Genomic DNA, 24,084 nt, shown 5'->3' with positions numbered 1-24,084 from the left:
GGATTACAGGCATGCACCACCATGCCCGGCTGATTTTTGTATTTTTAGTAGAGATGGGGGTTTCACCACATTGGTCAGGCTGGTCTCGAACTCCTGACCTCAGGTGATCCGCCTGCCTCGGCCTCCCAAAGTGCTGGGATTACAGGTGTGAGCCACCACGTCCAGCTTTATTTTTATTTAGCCAACAGAGTGACATGGAGGCTCACTCTGTTGCCCAGCGCTGGAGTGCAGTGGTGCAATCTCAGCTCAATGCAACCTCTACCTCCTGGGTTCAGGGAGGTTCAGGATTCTCCTGCCTCAGTCTCCCCCAGCGCTGGGATGAGACGTGAGCCACCGTGCTCAGTCTCCCCTTTGCAATTTCTTGGCAAAATCGAGTTTTCTGCCCCACAGTGCCTCTGAACTTTTGCATCTGCCTGGTGGTGACCCCTGGGGGTGCCTGGCCTGCCCCCCAGCCCCCGGTGTTCCCTGTTAAACGGTAGTAAAACATAGATGCTATGCTGTCGGATGAGCTGACCACTCCACGAGGCTTTTCCAATGTAAACGCTGCACAGCTGAACACAGACAGAGCGTTTTCATCATCCAAAAAGTTCCATCAGGTGCTGCTGACCCAGAGTCACAATGGGATTCAAGTTTGGGTTTTTAGCATGCACCTGTAATCGCAGTTACTCCGGAGGCCGAGGCAGGAGAATTGCTTGAACCTGGGAGGCGGAGGTTGCATTGAGCCAAGATCGCACCACGGCACTCCAGCCTGGGCGACAGAGCGACTCTGACTTGGGGGAAAAAAACACACACTGGAGATGTGAGGTTAGCTATGTTGTCCAGGCTGGTCTCAGACTCTGGGTTCATGCGATTCTCCCACCTCAGCTCTCAAAGTGCTGGGATTACAGGTGTGAGCCCGGCCTCTCTGTCTCTCGCCAGGCTGGAGTGCAGGGGCGCAATCTCAGCTCACTGCAACTTCCGCCTCCTGGGCTCAAGAGATTCTCCTGCCTCAGCCTCCCGAGTAGCTGGAACTACAGGTGTGCACGACCATGCCCGGCTGATTTTTCTATTTTTTAGTAGAGAGGGGCTTTCACCATATTGGCCAGGCTGGTCTCAAATGCCTGACCTCATGAGCTGCCCACCTCGGCCTCCCAAAGCGTTGGAATTAACAGGAGTGAGCCACCGAGCCTGACCTGTATTTTTAGTAGAGACGGGGTTTCACCATATTGGCCAGGCTGGTCTTGAACTCCTGACCTAAAGCGATCCTCCTGCTTTGGCCTCCCAAAACGCTGGGATTATAGGCGTGAGCTACTGCACCTGGCCCATATTTTTATTTATTTTTATTTTTATTTATTTATTTATTTATTTATTTATTTTTGAGACGGAGTTTCGCTCTCGTTACCCAGGCTGGAGTGCAATGGCGCGATCTCGGCTCACCGCAACCTCCGCCTCCTGGGTTCAGGCAATTCTCCTGCCTCAGCCTCCTGAGTAGCTGGGATTACAGGCACGAATCACCATGCCCAGCTAATTTTTTGTATTTTTGGTAGAGACGGGGTTTCACCATGTTGACCAGGCTGGTCTCGATCTCTTGACCTCGTGATCCACCCGCCTCGGCCTCCCAAAGTNTTTTGAGACGGAGTTTCACTCTTGTTACCCAGGCTGGAGTGCAATGGCGCGATCTCGGCTCACTGCAACCTCCGCCTCCCGGGTTCAGGCAATTCTCCTGCCTCAGCCTCCGGAGTAGCTGGGACTACAGGCACGCACCACCATGCCCAGCTGATTTTTTGTATTTTTAGTAGAGACGGGGTTTCACCATGTTGACCAGGATGGTCTCGATCTCTTGACATTGTGATCCACCTGCCTCGGCCTCCCACAGTGCTGGGATTACAGGCGTGAGCCAACGCACCCGGCTTATTTTTATTTTTTGAGACGGAGTCTCACTCTGTTGCCCAGAGCTAGAGTGCAGTGGCGTGATCTCAGCTCACTGCAACCCCTCCTGGGTTCAACCGATTCTCCTGCCTCAGTCTCCCACAGCGCTGGGATTAGGCGTGAGCTACTGCACCCAGCCGGCCTTTGCAATTTCTTGGCAAAATCGGGTTTTCTGCCCCATAGTGTCTGTGAACTTTTGCATCTGCCTGGTGGCATCCCCTGGGGATGCCTAGCCTGCTCCCCAGCCCCTGGTGTTCCCTGTTAAACAGTAATAAAATGTAGACGCCGTGCTGTCTGATGAGCTGACGGCTCCGGGCGGCTTTTCCAATTTAAGCGCTGCACAGCTGAGCGCAGACAGAGCATTTTCATCACCTGGAAAGTTCCATCAGGTGCTGCTGAGCCAGAGGCCCGATGGGATCGAGTTTGGGATTTGGTGCTGCCGCAGTCCGGTGGGGAGGCCGTGGCCGTTGGGACGCCAGCAGCCAGACCCACGTATCCATTCGGGGTCCGCACCAGGGTGCCCTGGCAGTTGTGGGGAGGACTGCGCCCAGGGGACAGGGCTGGTCGGGGGGGGGATGATAGGGAAGGGGGCTGGGATGGATGCTCAAACCGGGCCTGGGTGAGAGCTGGGAGTTGCTGGCTCCCTGTGTGCTGAAGGTGGAGCCCCCGGGTTTTTGGAGAGACAGGGCATGGGGTGTGAGAGGCAATGAGGACAGCTGCCCACAACTGGGGTGGGAAAACCCGGGGTGCAGATCTGAAGTAGTCATGGGCGTGGGAGAGTGGGTCTCCCGTGGGACCCCAAGGGGACAAGCAGAGGAGGTGGTGGGTTAGGAGCCGAGCCCAGGGCAAGGTCGGGGTGGAGATGGACTTGTCGGGGTTTAGAACGGAGCGTCTCCACCCCGGGAGATCCTGCGCCTACCCCCCACCCCCCACCCCCGCCAGGGGACCCTGGACAGTGTTTGTCTGGGGACAGTTGTGGGTGTCATGACTGGGGTGTGCTCTTGGCATAGAGTGGGTGGAGGCAGCTCAGGGCCCTGCAGTGTCAGGACGGCCCCACCCCAGAGGACGGCGCGCCCCTCAATGGTCGGGGGTCCCCAGGGGTAGGCAGAGGCGCTGACGGGGTCCCCCCCGCGCAGCTGCACCACCCGGCGCAGGACTTCCGCTTCGGCACCGTCTGGGAGAGCAGCGCCGAGGCGTACATCAAGAAGAGCTTCCCCGAGATGCACGCGCACATGCGGCGCCACAGTGTGCCCACCACGCCCCACGGCGTCGCCATGCTCACGTGAGGGCGGGGAATGGGCGGGGCATGGGCGGGACGACAGCTGACCCCGCCCTGCGTGGCCATGCTCACGTGAGCGCGGGGCATGGGCGGGACGATAGCTGACCCCGCCCCACGTAGCCATGCTCACGTGCCCGCAGGGTGGGGGCGGGGCGTGGGCGGGACGACAGCTGGCCCCGCCCCTGGCATAGCCATGCTCACGTGAGCGCGGGGTGGGGGCAGGGTGTGGGCGGGACGACAGCTGACCCCGCCCCAGTGCCCCGCAGGAGCGACCCCCCCAAGCTCAACGCCTTTATCATGGACAAGTCGCTCCTAGACTACGAGGTCTCCATCGATGCGGACTGCAAGCTGCTGACTGTGGGCAAGCCCTTCGCCATCGAGGGTGAGGGGCACCTGGGCGGGGTGGGGCGCCGGGTTCTCTGGGGGTAGTGGGGAGCCATGGAGGGTTCCAGGCGGGGAGGGGCGGAGTCCCGCGTGTGCCGGCAGAGTTTCTCCGGGGCTGCCCCGCCTGGCCCCACTTCCCCGGCCCCGCGCCCCCAGGCTATGGCATCGGACTGCCCCAGAACTCTCCGCTCACCTCCAACCTGTCCGAGTTCATCAGCCGCTACAAGTCCTCCGGCTTCATTGACCTGCTCCATGACAAGTGGTACAAGATGGTGCCTTGCGGGAAGCGGGTGTTTGCGGTGACAGAGGTGGGGCTGGGCCCGGGGCAGGGGGTGGGGGTGGGGGTGGGGGGGCCCTGAGCCTCGTCTGAGGTGACCAACCCCGCGCTCATTCCCGAGGTGCGTTTGTCCGCTTCTGCGCACTTCTATTCGCCCTACAAGACCCCAGCTCCAGTGTCCTCTTCTCCATGAAACCTCACCTCCAGCCATGGAGTCCCTGACTCCTAACCTGACTCCACACCTGACTCCATAGCCCCAGGACCCTCTCTCTGGCCCAACCTGTTCTCCCCCAGTTCAAGGGTCCCCAGGGGCCGGCCATCACGTAACCGTGAGGGGCTCCTGCTATGTTGCCCCCAGACCCTGCAGATGAGCATCTACCACTTCTCGGGCCTCTTCGTGCTGCTGTGCCTGGGCCTGGGCAGCGCTCTGCTCAGCTCCCTGGGCGAGCACGCCTTCTACCGCCTGGCGCTGCCTCGCATCCGCAGGGGGAGCAGGCTGCAGTACTGGCTGCACACCAGCCAGGTGCGGACCGGGCGGGCGGCGGGCGGCCCTGCCAGCCACGGCTCCTCGCCAACCGGGTCTGTCTGCGGTCTTAGAAAATCCACCGCGCCCTCAACACGGAGCCGCCAGAGGCGTCGAAGGAGGAGACGGCAGAGGCGGAGCCCAGGTAAGTGGTGGTCGGGGCGACCACGACCCAGGATGGCCCAGACCCACCCCAGCAGCTCGCTCTGAAGCCGGCCACGGGGTGCAGGAGAGGGTTCCCGGAGGCCCCCGCCCACCCTCGGACAACTCTGCGCACGGCAGCTGCCTGGTTGTGCCTTTCGGCCACCCTTTCTCTGCAGAGACTCAGGGCGCCAGACGGCTGCCCCCGTGGGTAGTGACCAGGCCGGTTCGGTCCCCAGCGGCCCCGAGGTGGAGCAGCAGCAGCAGCAGCAGCAGGACCCGCCGGCAGCTCCGGAGGGCTGGAAACGGGCGCGCCGGGCCGTGGACAAGGGGCGCCGCGTGCGCTTCCTGCTGGAGCCTGCCGTGGTTGCGGCGCCCGACCCGGACGCGGAGGCGGAGGCTGCGCCGCCAGAGGGCCCCGCCTGGCTGTGCTCCAATGGCCGCCCGTCAGCCGCGAAGCCCACGGGACCCCCCCGGCCCGGGGAGCTGCAGGAGCTGGAGCGCTGCATTGAGAGCGCGCGGGAGCGGCTCCGCCAGGCCCTGGTGCGGCGCGGCGAGCTGCTGGCACAGCTCGGGGACAGCGCGCGCCACCGGCCTCTGCGCCTGCTTCAGGCCAGGGCGGCCCCCGCGGAGGCATCACCGCACCCGGACTGATGGGGTTGCCGGGAATGAGGCGGCCTCCGGGGTCCTGGGGATCAAGACACACAGCGCGCTGGGCCGCTGTCAACAGACAGTTTATTCTATATACAAACACAATTTTGTACACTGCAATTAAATAGAATGGAATGAGCTCTCCTCCGCATTCCTCCCCGAGTGACTGGTTTGGCCGCTGGCCCACTCCACCCCGGAGCAGAGCTCGACCACGGCCCTGGCTGCTGCCACTGGTGTTGGCGCCTCACCCCACGTCCCTATGCCCGAGGCACAAGCTCTGCTCTCCCGGGGCCCCCAGGCCTGGTGCACACGCGGGGAGGGCCGGGCCGTGGAGAAGGCACTGCACAGAGCACCAGGCAGAGCCGGGCCGAGGCCGGCAGGGACAGCGCTAGGGTCCCAGGACCCGCCCCGGCCGCCCCTCCACACCTCCGCGTGCTCAGAGGCCTGCACCATGGGGACCCCACTCCACCTCAGGACGTTCACTGCAGACCTTCCACCAAGCGCCCAGAATCTTCCACGGAACCCCACCCCTCTTCCTTGCTGGCCAGCTCAAACAGCTCACTAGCGGGTACAAGCCTGGGGCGCGACCTCACACCATGGGGAGGGAAGCCTGCCTTCTGGGCAAACCCCATGAAACCCTGAAAGCCACCGAGGCAGGCTGGGCAGTACCAGGGGAAGGAGGTGGCCGGGCGCCCCCACGCGGGACGGCCTCCCCTACCCCCACAGGCTCCAGCAATTCACGCCCAGCCAGTCGGGACAGCCGGGGTCAGAGGCAGCTCAGCTGTGCGGCTCAGGATCCAGCCTCCGAGGGCGCCTCCACTGGGGCCGTGGAGGCCGGGCTAGACCCGCTCACCGCCGCTGCCAGGGGCGTTGTGTCAGGAGCTGCGGAGTCACTCGGGGGGACACTGTCCTGTGGGGTACGGGGGATGCCCCCAGGAGGGCCCAGCGGGCTGGCTGGACGCCGCTCCAGGAGGGAGGCGCTCAGGCCGGACAGGAAGGAGGCGTCTGTGATGATAGCAGCGGTCTCTGCCATCCAGCCCAGGTCACCGCCGGCAGCTGCTGCCACTGAGGCTGCTGCAGCCACCAGGGAGCTGGGCGCCGCGGCCACAGGCCCTGGACTCCCGCTGGCCCCAGGCGAGATGGGGCCCAGGGCAGGGGGCTGGCTGGTAGAGTCGGGGGCGGCGGCTGGGGCGCCCGAATTGTTGTTCATGTCGTCGGGCAGCGCCGTGGGGGTCCCGGGGCCCAGGGGCGGCGCCTGCAGCAGCATCTCCTGGATGCGGACCTGCTGCAGGATGGCGGGCAGCTCGTAGTGGTGGAAGAAGTAGACCATGGAATGCTGCGGGAGGAGGGGCGGGCGGGAGTCGGGGCGGGCGGCGTCCACAGGCTTCCTCCCCAGCTGCAGCCCCCCTGCCCGAAAGGCGCGGCCGGCCCATCCCCGCTTGCTGCCTGGGCCTCACCTGGATGAAGAGCCAGGAGGTGACCAGAGCCAGGCTGCTGTACTGCCCGTTGAAGCGGTAGTGGTAGGCGTAGAAGGCGAAGTGGTAGAGATAGAAGAACCTGCAGGGTAGGGGTGTGAGGGCGGCGGGGAGGCCCTGTCCCACCGCAGGCCCCGCCCCTCCCCAGCACCCCGCCCCGGCAGCCCCGCCCCACATCCCTCGCTGCCCTGCCCCGTGCGGCGCTCACCGCAGCCAGTGCCGCTTGCTGGTGCTGGTGTGGCAGCAGATGGCGTCGTACTGGTCAGCGAGCCACACGATGAGGATGATGTAGAAGGCGGTGGTGGTGTCGTTGAAGAACTCCGACATGATGGCCTCCATCCCTGCGGGGAGAGGCGGCGGCGGTTGGAGCGGGCGGGGTGGGGTGCGGCGCGGGGCGGGGGAGGCCTGGGTTGGGTCCTCACCGACGAGGGCCAGGATGACGGTCAGCAGGGGCGCTGCGGGGAAGGCGATGGCCATGTTCATCTCCAGCATCTGCAGCAGGTCCACTGCGGGCACAGGGCGGCGGGCGCCCGGTGAGGGCCTGGAGGACGCCCGCCCCGCCCCGCGCCGGCGGGACACTCACCGATGAAGACGAAGATCTGGTGGTGTGAGTAGCGCAGCAGCATGGACACGCTCAGCGTCTGCAAGGGGCGCGCGTGAGGGGCTGCTCGGCTCCCGCCCCCCAGCGCCCACGCCCACCCCGAGGCACTCACGAAGATGACCATGATGACGAAGGCGGCCAGGTAGGACGTGCGCGCCATCCACATGCTCACGAAGCGGTAGTGCTCGCCCGACACCACGTTCCGCAGGAAGCCTGCAGCGCAGGGGGCCGTGAGCGCCCGCCCCATCGGTGCCCTCTCCCCCTCCCGCCCTGGGGCGGGCCCCACCCTTGTTCTCCTCGTTTTCCGCCAGGCCCTTCACGCTGGACATGAGAATGTCATCGTAGCCCAGGAACTCATCCAGCAGCAGGCGGCTGAAGCGGTCTCCGAAACACTGGTCCCGCGTGGGGTCTGCGGGCGGGCGGATCAGGGAGCCGGGAGCCCCACCCAGGCTGCCCCCGGAGCCCTGCAAGCGGCCGGCCCCGCCCGCCTCCCAGCCCCGCCCCTTCTCAGAAAGCCCATCCAGGACCGCAGCCCTGAGAAGCAGGCCTGGGCAGGGCAGACCCCAGTCCTTCCTGCACAACCCCGAGCCCCGCGCCTGTAGGGGAAGACCCCAGGGAGGAGGGAGGCCCAGCCACTGAGCTACCCCAGCCCAGCGGCTCAGACTCACCCAGGGTGACCACCATGACCGGGATGCTCAGGCGCTGGCGCGTGGCCTGCGACAGGCGGAGGAAGCCATACTCCAGCGAGTACTCCACGATGTACTCGTCCTGCGGCCATACTGCCGGGCAGAACCGGGGCCGGGTCAGCCCCCACGCACCCCCAACACTGCCACCAGCCGAGGCAGGTGTTGAGGTGTGGGGGAAGAGACCTGCTAAGCCCTGGGCCCCTGGTGGATGCTGGGAGGACCCCTACAGACGCGTGGGATGCTGCCCACCCAAGCTGGTGCACCGCCCTGTGCGCTGGAGCGGCTGGCCTGGCTGCTCCTCCCGCGGCCCCATCTCCTGGGCTGCCCCGCTGCCCTGGCGGCGTGTCAGGAAATGCCCCCAGCCCTCTGGAGAAACTGCCTGCTCTCAGACCGGACAGGGCTGGCTTCTCTGAGCCCAATCAGCCAGAATCCCAAGTCCAGAGCTGAGGGGCTCATCCCCTCCAAGTCACCGTTCACAGGAGGGTCCCAGAGAAGGTGAGCTGAGCCGGTTACCCCAGGCCCTGGGGCACCCCTACAGCCTTGTATGCTGACAAGTGGGGGAATCAAGGCACACAGGTACCCTGAAAGGTCCATGGCAAGTGGCCAGCAGGCTGGGGTGTTCTGGGGAGCTCACCTGTACGCCAGCACCCCATGGCTGGGACGTTCAGAGGGACCCTGCCTGCACCCCAGCACCCCACTGCTGGGACCTTGGGAGGCACCCTGCTTGCATCCCAGGACTCCATAGCTGGGGCAACCCCATGAGGCAGTACACCTTTAGTGGGCGGCCTACCTTTGGTGGGCGTCTCAGGGAAGGGGAACTCCTGGCTGTCATTCAGAGCCTCTGTGTTACTCGGCGGCTTGAACACCTTGGGCTCGATGTCCAGCTCAAACTGTGGGTGACCAGGGACCAGGGCGTCAGCAGCGCCAGCCTAGCTGCGAGGGCCGGCCTGAGGATGCGTTCCCTCTGATGGGAAGGGGCTTGGGAGACTCAGCCTCTGCTCCATTATGGAGCAGGCCAGGGTGGACTGCGTGTGCCTCCTGCCTCAGCCAGGACCCCACCTCAACACCAAGCCTGCCCTGCTGTGGGACCGTCTACGGCACGGCTCTGGGTCCTAAAGCTGCGGCAGGGGCCAGCCGCGGCCAGTGGACACCAGGGAGGGGTCCACGATGCTCTGGCCAAAGACTCTTTCTTGGAGTTGGCTTTGCGGGAACAGGTGGGACCCCAAACCCCAACTGCTGAAGCAAAAAGATTTCCAACCAGACCGTGGGCCCAACACAGCCACCTGGTCCCACCCGTGCTCAAGGCCACCACAAGCTGACCGAGCACCCACCACCTCTGCAGGGAGCAGGACGGGCTGGAACGGGGCCCAGAGCTCTCGCCTCCCAGCCCCCGGGCCTCCTCCTCAGCTGCTCCTGCCCACAGCACCCCCAGCCCCAGACGATCTGCTTCCCAGAACAGCTGGAATCTCGAAGGCTGAGTCTGCCCAGCCCAAGTCTTCCCCCAGACCTCTCTGCCCTGCCCAGGCCTCTAGCAGGGAGACAGGCCGAGGGTCTTGTTTCAGAGCCCCCCAGGCCACCAAAATGCCATGACAGGTGGGGGTGGGCTTGTCTGTGTGCCAGGTCCCCGACGGTCAAGAACCCCAACACCCTGTCCCTGTCAGGGACCGCCCCTTCAGCCACGAGCATCTGTGGGACTGAGTCCAGGCTCGGCTCACCTTGATGGAGCTGTTCCCAAACATCTCCATGCTCAGCTCCTCCTCCTCCTCATCTTCCAGCTCCAGGCTGCTGCCCGGCTCCATGGCCAGGCCTGGGAAGCTCCCGCGGCCGCCGTCACAGAACTGCAGGAAGACCGGCGCGCGGCTGGAGTTGTGCCGCACCTCCACGCGCAGGATGCCCTCGCGAGGCCACTTGTCACGCACGTGCTCCAGGCAGTTGATGGGCGAGCGGGAGAAGACGATGTGGATGTAGGCCAGGACGAAGAGCACAAACAGGGCCTGTGGGGCAGCTGGCGGTCAGTGGGCACCCAGGGCCTGCTGCAGCCCACACCTGAGGGCCTACGTGGCGGGGTGCGCTGGGCTGCCCAGGACAGGGGAAAGAAAGGAAGCTCCGGAAGCCGAGCTGGGTGCCGAGGATCCCGGGTCCCTCCCACGCTGACTGCACCCAGCCAACCCGCCATGCTGCCCAAGTGACTGAGGACCCTGGGGATGCCCCACTCCAACCCCGGCTCTGACAGGCCCCAGGGCTCAGGTGAGGCCTGTGACTGCCCCAACCTCCTGAGGGGTGCGCCAGACAAAGCCAGCAGGCCGGAGCCCTCTCAGACGTGCACAGGACCTGCCGCACCTGGGAAGACCTGAGGCTGGACTCCGACCCACCCAGTAGAGCACACCAGGGACAGCTACCAGCCAACAGCTCCCGCCCTGCAAGGAGTGGCTGGTACTGCTGCCACGCCAGGGCCACCTGTGGGTCCCACTGTCCACAAAAGGCTGCACGGCCTGCCACAGCCCATCCTGCTGCTTCCTGCCTCACCTTCCATGGTGTCCCCAGCGCTCCCTTGATCTCACCGGCTAAAAATAGCTTCTCACCCAGCGGGGCGCCCTGTGCACCCCTCCTAGTCCTGGAGGGGCCAGCTGCTGGGGATACAGCAGACCTCCGTGGCCGGGCAGGGTGCCCCAAAGCAGGGCCAAGCTGCTGTGCCCAAGGCACAGCCTATGAACTGGGGTGGCAGCAGCTCTCACCGGGGGGCTTCTGCCCAGGGGATGTGGACATCTGTGGTTATCATAACTGGCGGAGCTCCTGGATGGAGTGGACGACACCAGGGATGCTGCTCAGCACCCGGCAGTGCCAAAGACGGCCCCACCCCGATGGCCACAGGGCCTGGGGAGCCCGCGCCCCAGCATGCTGCAGGCACAACACAGTGGGGCAGCCCTCTTCCAGGGAGCCTACCTCACTGTCGGGGGGTTTGGCTGCCCACTGCACCTCCCAACCTGAGGTCCGGGCATCACTCCCAAGACTGGTGAGGGTCACCTCTACATGCTGCCCCGATCCGCAGAGCTGAGGGCCCAGCTGGGCCAAGGGGGCCCCCATAGCCACGTGGAACCCCAGACTCAGGGAAGAACTGAGCGGAGTCAAAACCACAAGCCAGAAAGGCCTGGAGCACAGGGCCCTCCCTGACCTGCTGGCAGGCCCAGCGAAGCCTGGGATGCCGCAAGCCACCTGTGGCCACACAGCCATGAGCGAGACCACCAGGAGCCTCAACCCTTCCACGCCCACGGAGAGCCCGGCCTCCTCTCCAGAGCCCTCTGCAGACTGAGCAAAGGGCTGAGTCAGCAAAACCACCCACTTCTGGTCTGTGCTGTGGTTGGAGGGAGGCCCCAAGTCTGAGCATGGATGAAGCCCTGGATCCACCCACACCTGCAGCTGGGTAAGCCTCATCACACCCCTCAGCCCAGAGAGTTGAAAATCCCTTGCCTAGCCCTTCCCCGACGTGGCATCTGGGCCCAGGGGTGGGTCACGGTCAGGGGCACTGATCCCATAGTCCCTCAGCTCAGCACTCTCAGGAGAGAGGGGCCCCGCCAGGCCCATGGTGGATGCGCTGGTGGATGCGCTGGTGGCTGTGCTCTGGCGTCCAGTCTGAGACGTCCAGCAGGAGCTGTGCCCAGGACAGCAATGGATTCTGTGCCAAGATGTTCTAAAAAGAGCTGACACACCGTGGGCCAAGGTTAGGGTTGCCCGACACTTCCCAAGGGACGCACGGCCGATACCACCCCTGGTTTACAAACAAGGAACTGATGCAGAGGCCCCCAAAGACCTGGACCTGCTAAGGTCACAAGGCCAGGAGGCAGGAGCCGGGGGCAGTGCCGGGCTGCACACTCAAGGCCTCTGACCACGAGCAGTGACCAGTGACCCCACGAGGAAGAGCGGCTCCTGGGGTCGCCCTGGGCAGGCTCAGCGGGGGAGGGCATGGGACGCACATCCCGCCACACCCAGCACTGGTGTGAGTGACCTGTCTTACGAAGACAGTGGACGTGATGAGAGGACACCAGTGTCTTCACGTGATGTGCACGCACTCCAGGCGAAGGCTCCAAGTCCCCTAGATACTGTGACTCAGACGTCACCGTGTCTGCCCCGTCAGGTAATCCGTGCTGACTGCACTCGGGAACCCCCAGCCTAGGGTCCACCAGGGTCCCTCTTCCCTGACTGAGCATGACCAGGAAGGAATCTGCCCCGGTGAACAAGGCCCCGTCCCCATAAAGCTTCAGTTCCCCCGAAATCTCCCACCAGAAAACGGAGGCAGCACCTGGCCAGTCGCAGCCTCATCCCAAGTCCTGGGTCCTCCTGCTTAAGGCCTGTCACCAGCCACCCTGCAGCAGCCACCTCACCCGGCGTGGGCCCACACACCCAGGCAGCCTCGTCTACACCCACAGCAGCCCTGCCCAGGGATCTCAACTGGAAACGCTCCCATGGGTCCCTGGCCACGCTCCACCCTGCAGCCTGGCTCAGCCACTCACATGCCCGGGTGGTCCAGACCCCTACACTCCACAACCCAATACCTGATCCCGAGCTCCCCAGCAGGCGCCCGCGTGCTCCAGCCCCAGGGCATTCCCACACATCCTCCAGCTGCCTGGACACTAAGCCCCTTCACACTGGCTGTGGCTCACCTCCAGAATGCCCCGCCCACCCTGCAATGGGGTCACCCCACCCCTACGGGTCAGCCCACACACCACTACACCCACAGGAGCACCTCCCCAAGCCTGGGGCTGCACTCACCACCTCCTCCAGGAAGCTTTCCTGATATCCTGGCCAGGGCTTCCAGGGCACCCCAACACTCAGCCGCCAGGTGGGCCTTTTCCTTGTCTCCCCACAGACCTGGAGGGCCGGGAACAGCCTCCCCCGCCTCTGGATATTTGACTGACCAACAAACTGACCGACACACATGCCTGAGGGGCCACGCTTCTCTCCAGGGAGAGCACAGAGCCCTCAGCCCCACCCAGGAAAACCTGCAGCAGGCCCTGCGCTGCCCTACCTGGGGATCCCCTTTGTCCACCCGGGGTGCTTCCCACCCCCCAGGTCACAGGTGCCTCAATGTGACAGGACTGCACTCAGAGCAAGGCCCCTGGGGTCTCACATTCCCTGTCTCTTTTTTTTTTTTTTTTTTTTTTTTTTGAGACAGAGTCTTGCTGTGTCGCCCAAGCTGCAGTGCAGTGGCGTTATCCCGGCTCGCCGCAATCTCCGCCTCAAGCGATTCTCCTGCCTCAGCCTCCCGAGTAGCTGGGCTTATAGGCGCGCGTCACCACACCCGGCTAATTTTTGTATTTTTAGTAGAGATGGGGTTTCACCAGGTTGGCCAGGCTGGTCTCGAACTCCTGACTTCAAGCGATCCACCTGCCTGGGCCTCCCAAAGTGCTGGGAATACAAGTATGAGCCACCGTGCCTGGCTCACATACCCTGTCTTTAATCCTCACGATGACACCCCATCCCAGAGGAGCCCCATTACTCCCTGTAGCTGGGGGCGGGCCCTTGCTCATGCCCAGAGGTGCTGAGCCAAGGCCCCTTCACCCTGCAGGCATCTGCTCGGTGGCCACCCAAGTCCAGAGCCCAACCACCAAGTGCAGGGACGCAGGGCCCAGTGCCCCAGGACAGATGGGCTCTGCCATGCTGGCTGCGGGGCCGTGAAAGATGAGAAGGATACCAGCAGAGGTGGATGCCGAGGCTCAAGGGAGGTCCGGTCCCTGCTGCCTCCTCCCCCCAGCACGTGGCACGAACCACCCAGGCCCAAGTGAGGGCTCAGGGTGCTCTGTGCCGCCTCAGGACTGGGAGCGGAGCTGAACAGGCACCACGAGATGAAGCTGCTTTGAAGGGAGAGCACCAGGGAGGACCTGGCTCTCTTTAGAGAGACCCCCAGAAGCCGGGCAGACAGGAAGCTGATGAGCCTTCTGGAACTCAAGGCAGCGTCTGAAATCAGCCAGTCCCAGCCTGCACTTTGCAGATAAGTAGGGGTGAAGGCGGCAGGGTCAGATTCTGTGCCAACAGGTTACCAGGTGGAGGATTCACAACCAACAGATTTCCCACCCAGGCCGGGCGAGGTGGCGCACACCTATAATCCCAGTACTTTGGGAGGCCAAGGCGGGCACATTGCCTGAAGTCAGGAGTTTGAGACCAGGCTGACCAACATGGCAAAGCCCCGTCTCTACTAAAAATATTTTTAAAATTAGCCAGATGTGGTGGGGTGCACCTGTAATCCCAGCTACTTGGGAGGAGGCTGAGGCAGGAAAATTGATTGAACCTGGGAGATGGAGGTTGCAGTGAGCAGAGGTCGAGCCACTGCACTCCAGCCCAGGCGATAGAGCAAGTCTCAAAAAAAAAAAAAAAAAAAAAAAAAAAAAATCCAACCTGGGTAACAAGAAAAAAACTCCGTCAAAAAAAAAAAAAAAAAAAAAAAAAAATTTCCCTACCCAGACTTCTGGCAGCCCAGAGCCCCCTGCTGAGAGAGGAGGGATGGAGGGCAGTGTGAGAACCTCCCCAGAGTCCGCGGCATACACAGGAGAGGGGGACCTCCAGCTCCGGCCCAGCCCCATCTGCCCACCTGTGAGTCGCACCTGCCTGGAGATGCAGCTAGGTTGGCCTGATCCAAACCAGGACGTGGTGGGACCAGAGCCCAGGCCACAGGCATGCACCTCCCAGGGAGGCTGAGCTCCCTCTGGGGAACCTGACCAGGCACACAGCACACGCCTGCCACAAGCCTAAGGACCCAGTGGCTCCATCCTGGACCAGGGCCACTTCGTGGAAGTGTGGTGAAGAAAACCCATGTCCACAGATGGGCCTCCATCCGCAGTTTCAGGCCCCATCTGTGGACCCCAGAGGCAGGAAAGGCCGCCTGCCTGAGCATCACAGCCCTGCTCAGGTGCCCACTGAGGCGACCACCCCACTCTGGGGGGCTGCAGGGCACAAGGTGAGAAGGATGACAGGCTGAGCTCTGGCCTGTGGGGGACCACAGGTCTCAAGGCTGGGAGACTCCCTGGAGGCTGCGGCAGGCTGGGATCCACACCCAGATCAGTGTGACGGCTAGCTCCGCTCCACCTGCTGAGCCCAAAAGAGCAGCCAGCTCCTGACCAACCTGTCAGGCTTGCAGCTCGCTCACACTTGCAGCCTGGCCCGCCAGCGTCAGCCCCGCTCTGCAGACTAGGCCTGAAAAGCTGCACTTCAGCACCCGCAGGCCGGGCGGGCGGTGTTCTCATGCAAAACGGAAACACTCCGACTCCAAAGCCCAGAGCCCAGGCAGCCCAGGACCCTGGCCAGCTTGTTTTCTGAGGGGCTGAAGCTGCTGCTGAATCCCTCCTGTCACCCAAGGAAGACCCCTTCTTAGAGGGACTCAGGCCGATGCTCCTGCACGCTGAGACCTCTGTGCCATCTGAGGAGGACGGGAGGGGACAGAACCCAAGATTCAGAGGCCAGTTTGCCTCATACAAGAGGCAGGGGCGAAAGAGCCACAACTCAGCTCCGGGAGCTGGAAGGGCCTGGGGACCCAGGGAAGGAGGAGGCCGGGGATGGGGTGGAACGCTCCTGCTGGTGACTTTGCCACTAACCCTAGCGAGGTGACCTCAGCTAAGTCACATTCCCCCCAGGCTCAGGAGCAGGGAACGGGGTGAGAGCCGGTGGAAGGCTGCAAGGACGGGGAGATCCCTGCAAGGAGCATAAGAGGAGAGAGGGAAGTGGCCTTCCAGGCCCAGGGGCTGTCAGGCTGCGTTCTGGGCCAGCACAGGGGGCGGGGAGGGAGGCCTCGGGGCTGAAGGTCTCAGGCGACAGAGTCGGGGGTCAAAGGTCAGGAGGGGCTCCAAGCCTGCGTAGGTGGGGACCCGGAAAAGGTGGCGGCCGGAGACGGGATGGGCCCTGGATGGGGCTGAGAGTGAGGTTCCCGGCTTCCAATGCAGTGGGACTCGGCCTTCCCGGGTGGACGTCCCGGGGCGGGACGGGGTCAGGGGACGGTGACCCCGGCCAATCCCGGGGTCAGAGATCGCGAGGGAGGTCCCTAATCGGTGGGGCAGGGTCGAGGCCTCCGGGTACAGGGTGGCGCTCGGTGTCTCCGGTGGGGCCAGGGATCGCGATCGGAGGGCGCAGACTTGGGGGTAGGGCCGGCCGCCGGGGTCAGGGGTCGGGGGTCGGGGGTCGGGGGTCGGGGCCGCGGTCACCTTGAGCAACACGAAGAACTCGAAGAGACGGCGGAAGGCGGGCGGGAAGAGCCGCGAGTAGGTGACAGCCATCTTGAAGAAGAGCGCGTGGAAGAGCCGGTCGCGCACGTTGATGAGGGGGTTGGGGTTGAGGTTAGGGGTGCGAGGCCCGCGCGCGGGGGCCGGGCCGCCGCCGCCGCCGCCGCCACCGCCACCGTTGGGCCCGGGCCCCGGAGCTCCGGGCGCCGCGTGTTCCGACATGCCGCCCAGCGTCGCGCCCTAACGGCCGGCGGGTGTCCGAGGGCGCCTCCCGGCCGCCATCGGCAGCCCTCGCCGCCGCCGCCGCCGCCGCGCTCTTTACAGCCGCCCGGTCGCGGACGCCATCTTCCGCCTCCTCCTCCGGCTGCGGCCCAGATGACGCCAGCGAGTCGCCACGCCGGGCAAGAGCGGCCCTCCTGCGCCTGTGAGGGAATGCTGGGATGCCAGCGACCGCCCGCGGAGGCCTCACCCCCCCCCCCCGCGCTCTGCAGCGCCAGGGGGCAGGGCTGCCTCTGGCCCGCCTGTTCTTTTGCATATGGACACCCACAATCCACCGCATCTATGAGGCCAAGATAGGCAGTAAAATTATGACAACATATGGGATTTTAGGTGATCCAAGAAACGCAAAGTAAGTGTAAGCACAGGAGTTGTTCTGCAATATGCCACTGTAGGAAACTGTGCTAAATATTAAAAAAACCCATCGATAAGTTCACCTCAGTGTAAGGTGATGTTATTGAAGGGCTTTAAATACCTGCGACGGGAATGTTGAAACCGTGCTCGCTTCGGCAGCACATATACTAAAATTGGAACGATACAGAGAAGATTAGCATGGCCCCTGCGCAAGGATGACACGCAAATTCGTGAAGCGTTCCATATTTTTGCTGCGGTGCGCCGCCGGTCATCTCGCTTTGCTTCCCTTCCGCGATCCCGCCGTGACGTCACAGGCGGCTTTGCTTTCCCTACCGCCTTCCTGCAATGACGTCACAGTGCCCGTCCACAATCCTGCAATGACATCACAGGGTCCTTTCCTTTCGTGATCCAGCAATGATGTCAGAGGGCCCTTCGCTTCCCTTCGGCCTTCCTGCAATGACGTCACAGGGCCCTTCGCTTCCGCCATCATGCAATGACGTCACAGTGCCCTTCCCTTCCGTGATCCAGCAATGACATCACAGTGCCCTTGCCTTCCGTCATCCAGTAATGACGTCACAGGGCCCTTCCCTTCCGCAGTCGTGCGATGGCGTCACAGGTTTGTGACGTCATCGCCTTCCCTTTTCCGTTTCTCGTTGCACCACTGAGGTTGGCGATTGGAGAACACTCTGGCCGTCCCCACTTGGTTGTGGCGCCCTGCCACCTGCCCCTGTGGCCCTTGCGCTACAGTAAATAAGTAAATGCTCTTCAGGAGCACATACTGAGCGCCTGCTGCATACACAAGAGAACACTATGGTTTAGAAACCCCCTTTGTGAAATTATGACTGAGACAGTAAAAGGGATCTAGCTTAATCCAATCCGTCTTCCTTATAACCTCCAAGATGTCCCTGTTCATTCCTGGGCGTAGGCTGAACTCACTGGGAGAAACTCGGTTTATGGTTCATCATTTAAAACAAAGATGGGCCGGGCGCAGTGGCTCCAGCCTGTAATCTCGGCACTTTGGGAGGCTGAGGCAGGCCGATTGCTTGAGCCCAAGAGTTCAGACCACAGGCAACATGGCTCTATGAAAAAAACCCTGTCTCTACAAAAAAAAGAACAAAAATCAGGGCTGAGCCCAGCGGCTCACGCCTGTAATCCCAATACTTTGGGAGGCCGAGGTGGGAAAATCACAAGGAGGTCTGCTTTGGGAAATGGCTGTTAACATCTTTTTTTTTGGGGGGGGTGGGGGGGACAGAGTCTCGCTCTATTCTCCCAGGCTGGAGTGCAGTGTTGCCATCTGGGCTCACTGCAACCTCCGCCTCCCTGGTTCAAGCAATTCTCCTGCCTCAGCCTCCCGAGTAGCTGGGACTACAGGTGCACACCACCACGCAGGGCAATTTTTTTGTATTTTTAGTAGAGATGGGATTTCACCATGTTGGCCAGGCTGGTTTTGCACCCTTGACCTCAAGTGATTCACCCACCTCAGCCTCCACTAGTGCTGATGTTACAGGCATGAGCCACCTAGCTCAACCCATCTTTGTTTTAAATTATCAATTATAAGCCGGGCACTGTGGCTCATGCCTATAATCCCAGCACTTTGGGAGGCTCAGTGGTGCGGATCACCAGAGGTCGGGAGTTCAAGACCAGCCTGACCCACATGGAGAAACCCCGTCTCTACTAAAAATAAGAAAATTAGCCAGGCATGGTGGCTCACGCCTGTAATCCCAACTACTATGGAGGCTGAGGTAGGAAAATTGCTTAAGCCCAGGAGTCGGAGGTTGCAGTGAGCCGGGATCACAACACTGCACTCCAGCCTGGGCAACAAGAGCAAAACTGCATCTCAAAAAAAAAAAAAAAATTATCAACTATAAACTGGGTTTTTCTCCCAATGTTAGTTCGGCCTACACCCAGGAATGAACAAGGACCAAGCATGCCAAATAAAAAATAGTTTTTTTGTTTTGAGATGGAATCTCACTCTGTCTCCCAGACTGGAGTGTAACGGCGCTATCTGGGCTCACCGCAACCTCCGCCTCCTGGGTTTAAGCAATTCTCCTGCCTCAGCCTCCCAAGTAGCTGGGATTACAGGTGCGCACCACCATGCCTTGCTAATTTTTTTTTTTTTTTTTTGACAGGGTTTTTCCATGTTGGCCATGCTGACCTCGAACTCCCAACCTTAGGTGATCCGCCCGCCTTGGCGTCCCAATGTGCTGGGATTACAGCCGTGAGCCGCCTCGCCTGGCAAAAAAATGTTTTTAAAAATCAGCTGAGCATGGTAGTGTGCGCCTGTAGTTCCAGCTACTTAGGAGGCTGAGGTGGGAGGATTGCTTGAGCCCAGGAATTGGAGGCTGCAGTGAACGATGATTGTATCATTATACTCCAGCTTGGGTGACTGAGTGAAACCCTGTCTCTAAAAAATAAAAAGGCCTGGCCAGGTGCGGTGGCTCACGCCTGTAGTCCCAGCACTTGGGAGGCTGAGGCGAGCAGATCACAAGGTCGAGAGATCGAGACCAGCTTGGCCAACATGGTGAAACCTGTCTCTACTAAAAATACAAAAATTAGCCGGACGTGGTGGCACGCGCCCGTTGTCCCAGCTACTCAGGAGGTTGAGGCAGGAGAGTTGCTTGAACCTGAGAGGCAGAGGTTGCAGTGAGCCAAGATTGCGCCATTGCACTCCAGCCTGGTGACAGAGCGAAACTCCATCTCAAAAGGAAAAAAGAAAAAGGCGCAAACACTTGGGGAGGCCAAGGCAGGTGGATCAGCTGAGGTCAGGGGTTCAAGACCAGCCTGACCAATATGATGAAACTCTGTCTCTACTAAAAATACAAAAATTAGCTGGTGGTGGTGGCGGGCGCCTGTAGTCCCAGCTACTCAGGAGGCTGAGACAGGAGAATCGCTTGAACCTGGCAGGCAGAGGTTGCAGTGAGCTGAGATCGCGCCACTGCACTCCAGACTGGGCAACAAGAGCTAAAAACCATCTCAAAATAAATCAATGTAAATAAATAAAAAGTAAAAAAGCCAACAGTCGGTATTTCCAGCTTTGTTGAGTAGTGTAACTGCTACCCTCTGCCGTTGTAGAGAAAACGCAGCCGTAAATGATACATAAATGGACTGGCACAGCTGTGTGCCAACAAAGCTTTGTCTACAGACACGGGAATTTGAAAGCTATGCAATTTCCACGTTTGATAGAATCATTTTCATCTTTTGATTTTTTTTTTTAAAGACTTAGAAATTTAAGAGCCATTCTTAGTTCACAGGCTATACAAAAAGAGGCTGCAAGTAGTCACAAACACAGCGGTCCAACACAAATAACAAACATAACTTTTTCTTTTTCTTTTTTTTTTTCAGACGGAGTTTCGCTCTCCCGCCCAGGCTGGAGCGCAGTGGTGCAATCTCGGCTCACCACAACCTCCGCCTCCCAGGTTCAGGCAATTCTCCTGCCTCAGCCTCCCGAGTAGCTGGGATTACAGGCACACGCCACCATGCCCAGCTAATGTTTTGTATTTTTGGTAGAGACGGGGTTTCACCATGTTGACCAGGCTGGTCTCGATCTCTTGACCTCGTGATCCACCCGCCTCGGCCTCCCAAAGTGCTGGGATTACAGGCTTGAGCTACGGCACCCTTTTTTTTTTTTTTTTGAGATGGAGTTTCACTCTGGTTGCTCTCAGCTCACTGCAACCTCTGCCTCCCGGGTTCAAGTGATTCTCCTGCGTCAGCCCCCTGAGTAGCTGGAATTACAGGTGCCCCCCCACCACGCCCACCAGCTAACTTCTTTTATTTTTTTGGGATGGAGTTTCATCGTGGTGCCCAGGCTGGAGGGCAGTGGCGTGACTCGGCTCACTGCAGCCTCCGCCTCCTGGGTTCAAACAATTCTCCTGCCTCAGCCTCTCAAGTAGCTGGGATTACAGGCATGCACCACCACGCCTGGCTAATTTTGTAGTTTTACTAGAGATGGGGGGTTTCTCCATGCTGGAACTCCTGACCTCAAGTGATCCGCCCTCCTCAGCCATTTCAGGCATCAGCTGCCCACCTTTTTTTTTATTTGTTTTTTGTTTTCCAGACAGGGTCTTACTGTGTTGCCCAAGCTGGAGTGCTATGCTGTAATGACAACTCACTGCAGCCTTGACCACCGGGGCTCAAGCGATCCTCCTCCTGCCGCCTCAACCTCCCAAGTAGCTGGAATTCCAGGTGCAAACTACCTCACCCAGTAAGAATCCTATTCTCTTTTGGACTGACAAACTCCTACTCATCCATCAAAGCCCCTGCTCCAATGGCCCTTCTCTGAGGAACCTGCCCTGGTTCTACTCCACCTCCCAGGTATTAGAGTTCCCTGGGAGGGGGTTAGACGCCTCTAAGTGGCAGGGAGGGGCCCTCCTTCCTGCCCCAAAGGGATTAAGGTCCCAGCCAGGCCTTCTCCCTTCCCCCGTCTGGCAGAAGAGGAGACTGAGGCGGAGAAAGCGACCCTGAGCAGGGAGCCGGCAGGAGCGCCACGTCCAGGGGGTCCAGAGCCTCCGCCCCTCCCTGCCTCAGTTTCCCGTCGCTTCAAAGTGGGCGAGGGCCCCCCCCCCGGCCCCCGGGAACCGGGGCGCTCGGGCCGGGCGGTGGTCGGGGGCGCCCCGAGGGGGCTCAGGAAGTCCGCGGCCGCAGGAATTCGGCGCCTCCGGACCTTATAAGGACATTTGCGCCCCGGGCCAATCGGCGGCGGGGGCGGAGCGCGCGGGGCCCGGAACCTCCCACCCGCGCCCCGTCCCGTCCCGGCCCGTGCGCCCCGTCCCGCCGCGCGCGCCAGCATGAGCTCCACGCAGTTCAACAAGGGCCCCTCGTACGGGCTGTCGGCCGAGGTCAAGAACCGGGTGAGTGCGGGGCGCGCCCCCCGTCCCCGCCAGCGCGGCCGCCGCGCGCTCGGACCCAGGCAGGACCCCCCCCGCCCCGGGAACCCCGGGACCCCCGGCACCGCGCGGGCAGGGAGCTCGGAGACCCGGGGCGGGGTGGCCCCCGTTCCCCCTGACGCCTGGGGTGTGTGTGGGGTGCGCTCTGCGGGTATCCCCTGAAGCCCCCGCGAGTCTGGGGGAGCAGCGAGGCCTGAGATCTGGGAGAAAAGCGACCCATTCATCTCCCCAGCATCTCGGGTACTTGGGTCTGAGCTCCTCCCCTAGCCATGACACCAGGACCCCCACATGTGAAGCCCCAGGCCCCTCTCAACCTTCGAGAAGGTCCGTTCAAGGTCCGAAAACGCTCTAGGGGTCTGGGGGGACCCCAGCAACTCCGGCATCCCCTGGCCACACTTCTGCTTTTGGGGCCTCTTAGCTTTGGGAGGGGAAGGGGCGGGGCTGAGTGGTTTTTGAGAAGTGTTGCCCCCCCACACACACAGGAATTTCCTGACTTCTCGGACACCTTGAGGGTGTCCTGCGGGCAGGGGTGCTAGTTCCTTTCCACGTTCTTTGTCCCCATCTGACAAACGGATAGGGACAACGAAGAGGTTCTCTGAAGGTGTCTCTAATATGTGGGGTTTTGCAGCCTGGAAACAAGAGCTGGGGCCTGGCCGGGCGCGGTGGCTCATGCCTGTAATCCCAGCATTTTGGGAGGCGGAGCTGGGTGATGGCTTGAGCCCAAGGAGTTCGAGACCAGTCTGGGCAACATGGCGAAAACCCGTCTCTATAATTTAAAAAAAAAAAAAAAAGCTAGGATTAGGGGGAGACACTTTTTAAGAACGCTCTTGTGGTTCTGGCTCAGAGAGGGGCAGACACTTCTGCGGGGTCGCACAGCAGGGTACTAGACAGGATTCCTAGGGAAAGTGGGGGGCGGGGGCTGTGATCCCAGTCCCAGGGAGAGGACCGGGACCTGACACTCCAGGACCTTCCAGCTGGTCAGTGGTCTCTCTGGAGGCCAATTTGGCAGAATCAAGCAAATGACGTTAAAACGTGCAAGCCCTTCGAAAAACTAGATTGTTTTCCAGGGGAGGTGTCGTCCCCACCCACCCCCTCCCCCGGCACCCACCGGGCACCTGGAAGGTGTCCTCAGGGCTGGCTTCTGCAGGGGAACCTGCCTCTGCACCTCGGGCACAGGCCGTGCCAGCCTCGACAGCCACCTGCCCCTCCGGCACCTGAGAACCGGCAGGCTGGAGGGAGAATTCCTGCTTCCCCCCGTGAGCTCCTCCAAGCCTTCACACGAGCTCTTGGCCAAAAAGGGAGGCTGAGGCTTGGGCAGTGACTCCCCCTTCTAGGGGACATCTGCACCCTGTATTCTCGGAGCCCCCGGTGCAGTGGGGTGGGCACCCTGCCACACCCGCCACACAGCCAGTGTCCACGGGGACCCAAGAGACGTCGTTCCAGCTGCCCAGGGCCACACAGCCCGCAAGGGGCAGGGCCAAGATGGGAACCCAGTGCCTGCTGGGCCCGAGGAAGTGGGAGAGGGCACAGGAGGGTGGGGCGACTTCCGCAGTCGGGGTGGAGAGGTGGCAGGTTGGTACCTGCCCTGGCGGGGGTGAGGGCAGAGGCTGGCGGGGCGGCGGCCCAGCAGGCTCCCCGTGAAACCCTCAGTCTGCCTGTCTGGAGGGTGGGTGAGGCGTCGGCCAGCTTGCCAGGGTCAAGGAAGGCTGGTATCCCAATTAGAAACCAGCTTCCCCTGGCTTCCGCCCGCAGCCGTCTGCTTTACCCGCTGCTAAAAACAGCCAGAGACCTCTGTCTCCCTCCCCTAATGCCCTGTGCCTCAGTTTACTCCCGGCTGGACGGCATGGAGGCAGCTGGGATCCACCGTGTCTCGGCCTTGCATTCCAGCTGGGGGGTCTGGACCCGCTGGGAACAGCTGGTTCAGATTTAGCCAGGGAGGCAGCACGCATTCCTGGCAGTTTGTGGTCAGCAGGAATGTGCTGGAAGGCCGGCGGCCGGGCAGCAAGGGGGGGCGACGGCCGCGGGGGGCGGGGCGGGCCAGGCCCCTCTGCCAGGGACCCCTGCCCACCCCCCCAGCCGGCAGGGACGAGGTGCAGCTGGGCAAGGCGGGGCTGTGCCCCCAACAGCTGCCCGTTCTCACTCCTCGGGATCAAAGCTGCCGGCGAGGCGGGGCTGCTCCCGAGCGTGGGAACCCGAGCTGGGTGGGCTGTGAGCTGGGGAGCCTCCCCTTTGCCTCTTCGGGGCCGCAAGCTGTCTCCAGGCAGGTCCCAGGTCATGGGACCCTAACGCAAATGATTCCGGGCAGGTCCCAGGTCAGGGGACCCTAACGCAAACGATTCCGGGCAGGTCCCAGGTCAGGGACCCTAACACAAGTGATTCTGGGCAGGTCCCAGGTCGGGGGACCCTAACACAAGTGATTCCGGGCAGGTCCCAGGTCGGGGG

General features: G+C 61.9%; 3 protein-coding genes and 1 non-coding gene across 5 annotated transcripts in view; 3 read left to right on the top strand and 1 right to left on the bottom strand.

Moving 5' to 3' along the window:
* The window catches only part of GRIN3B (glutamate ionotropic receptor NMDA type subunit 3B), a 13,385-nt gene extending 8,075 nt beyond the window's left edge, over window positions 1-5,310 (top strand). Inside the window, exons 4-9 of the mRNA XM_017514458.2 lie at window positions 3,045-3,190; window positions 3,454-3,569; window positions 3,728-3,879; window positions 4,207-4,371; window positions 4,446-4,516; window positions 4,752-5,310. Coding sequence (XP_017369947.1) covers window positions 3,045-3,190; window positions 3,454-3,569; window positions 3,728-3,879; window positions 4,207-4,371; window positions 4,446-4,516; window positions 4,752-5,166 — 1,065 coding nt within the window. The 3' untranslated portion in view covers window positions 5,167-5,310. The remainder of the gene's footprint in view (window positions 1-3,044; window positions 3,191-3,453; window positions 3,570-3,727; window positions 3,880-4,206; window positions 4,372-4,445; window positions 4,517-4,751) is intronic.
* Window positions 5,231-16,538, bottom strand: TMEM259 (transmembrane protein 259). Of its 2 annotated transcripts, none has more exons than XM_017514461.2 (11): window positions 16,112-16,538; window positions 9,641-9,919; window positions 8,716-8,815; window positions 7,908-8,018; window positions 7,526-7,648; window positions 7,352-7,452; window positions 7,222-7,279; window positions 7,061-7,144; window positions 6,847-6,979; window positions 6,621-6,720; window positions 5,231-6,499 (listed from the first exon to the last, which is right to left on the bottom strand). In XM_017514461.2, the coding sequence occupies exons 1-11, from the start codon at window positions 16,349-16,351 to the stop codon at window positions 5,954-5,956; spliced, it is 1,875 nt and encodes a 624-aa protein (XP_017369950.1). In that variant the 5' UTR covers window positions 16,352-16,538; the 3' UTR covers window positions 5,231-5,953. The 2 variants fall into 2 exon arrangements, with proteins under 2 accessions (XP_017369950.1, XP_017369951.1); XM_017514462.2 differs by having other exon boundaries at window positions 7,061-7,093.
* Window positions 16,539-16,902: 364 nt separating this feature from the next.
* On the top strand, window positions 16,903-17,009 carry LOC119468892. The gene has a single exon (XR_005197692.1). It is a non-coding gene; the product is annotated as a U6 spliceosomal RNA (small nuclear RNA).
* Window positions 17,010-21,460: 4,451 nt separating this feature from the next.
* The window catches only part of CNN2 (calponin 2), a 13,385-nt gene continuing 10,761 nt past the window's right edge, over window positions 21,461-24,084 (top strand). The window contains exon 1 of the mRNA XM_017514467.2: window positions 21,461-21,606. Within this exon, the coding sequence (XP_017369956.1) occupies window positions 21,544-21,606 (63 nt within the window). The 5' untranslated portion in view covers window positions 21,461-21,543. The remainder of the gene's footprint in view (window positions 21,607-24,084) is intronic.

The sequence above is a fragment of the Cebus imitator genome, unplaced genomic scaffold (genome assembly GCF_001604975.1).
Source record: "Cebus imitator isolate Cc_AM_T3 unplaced genomic scaffold, Cebus_imitator-1.0 Scaffold524, whole genome shotgun sequence".
NCBI lineage: Eukaryota > Metazoa > Chordata > Mammalia > Primates > Cebidae > Cebus > Cebus imitator.
This window is presented reverse-complemented; position numbering and strand designations above follow the sequence as displayed.

What these genes read in the sequence shown, in the direction of transcription:
- TMEM259 (XM_017514461.2), bottom strand. Translation starts at nt 16,351, where the DNA reads ATGTCGGAACACGCGGCGCCCGGAGCTCCGGGGCCCGGGCCCAACGGT. An exon ending in TTGGGAACAGCTCCATCAAG is followed by an intron (nt 8,816 to 9,640) that starts GTGAGCCGAGCC and finishes GGTCACCCACAG; the next exon opens with TTTGAGCTGGACATCGAGCC. An exon ending in CCCTGAGACGCCCACCAAAG is followed by an intron (nt 8,019 to 8,715) that starts GTAGGCCGCCCA and finishes TCTGCCCGGCAG; the next exon opens with TATGGCCGCAGGACGAGTAC.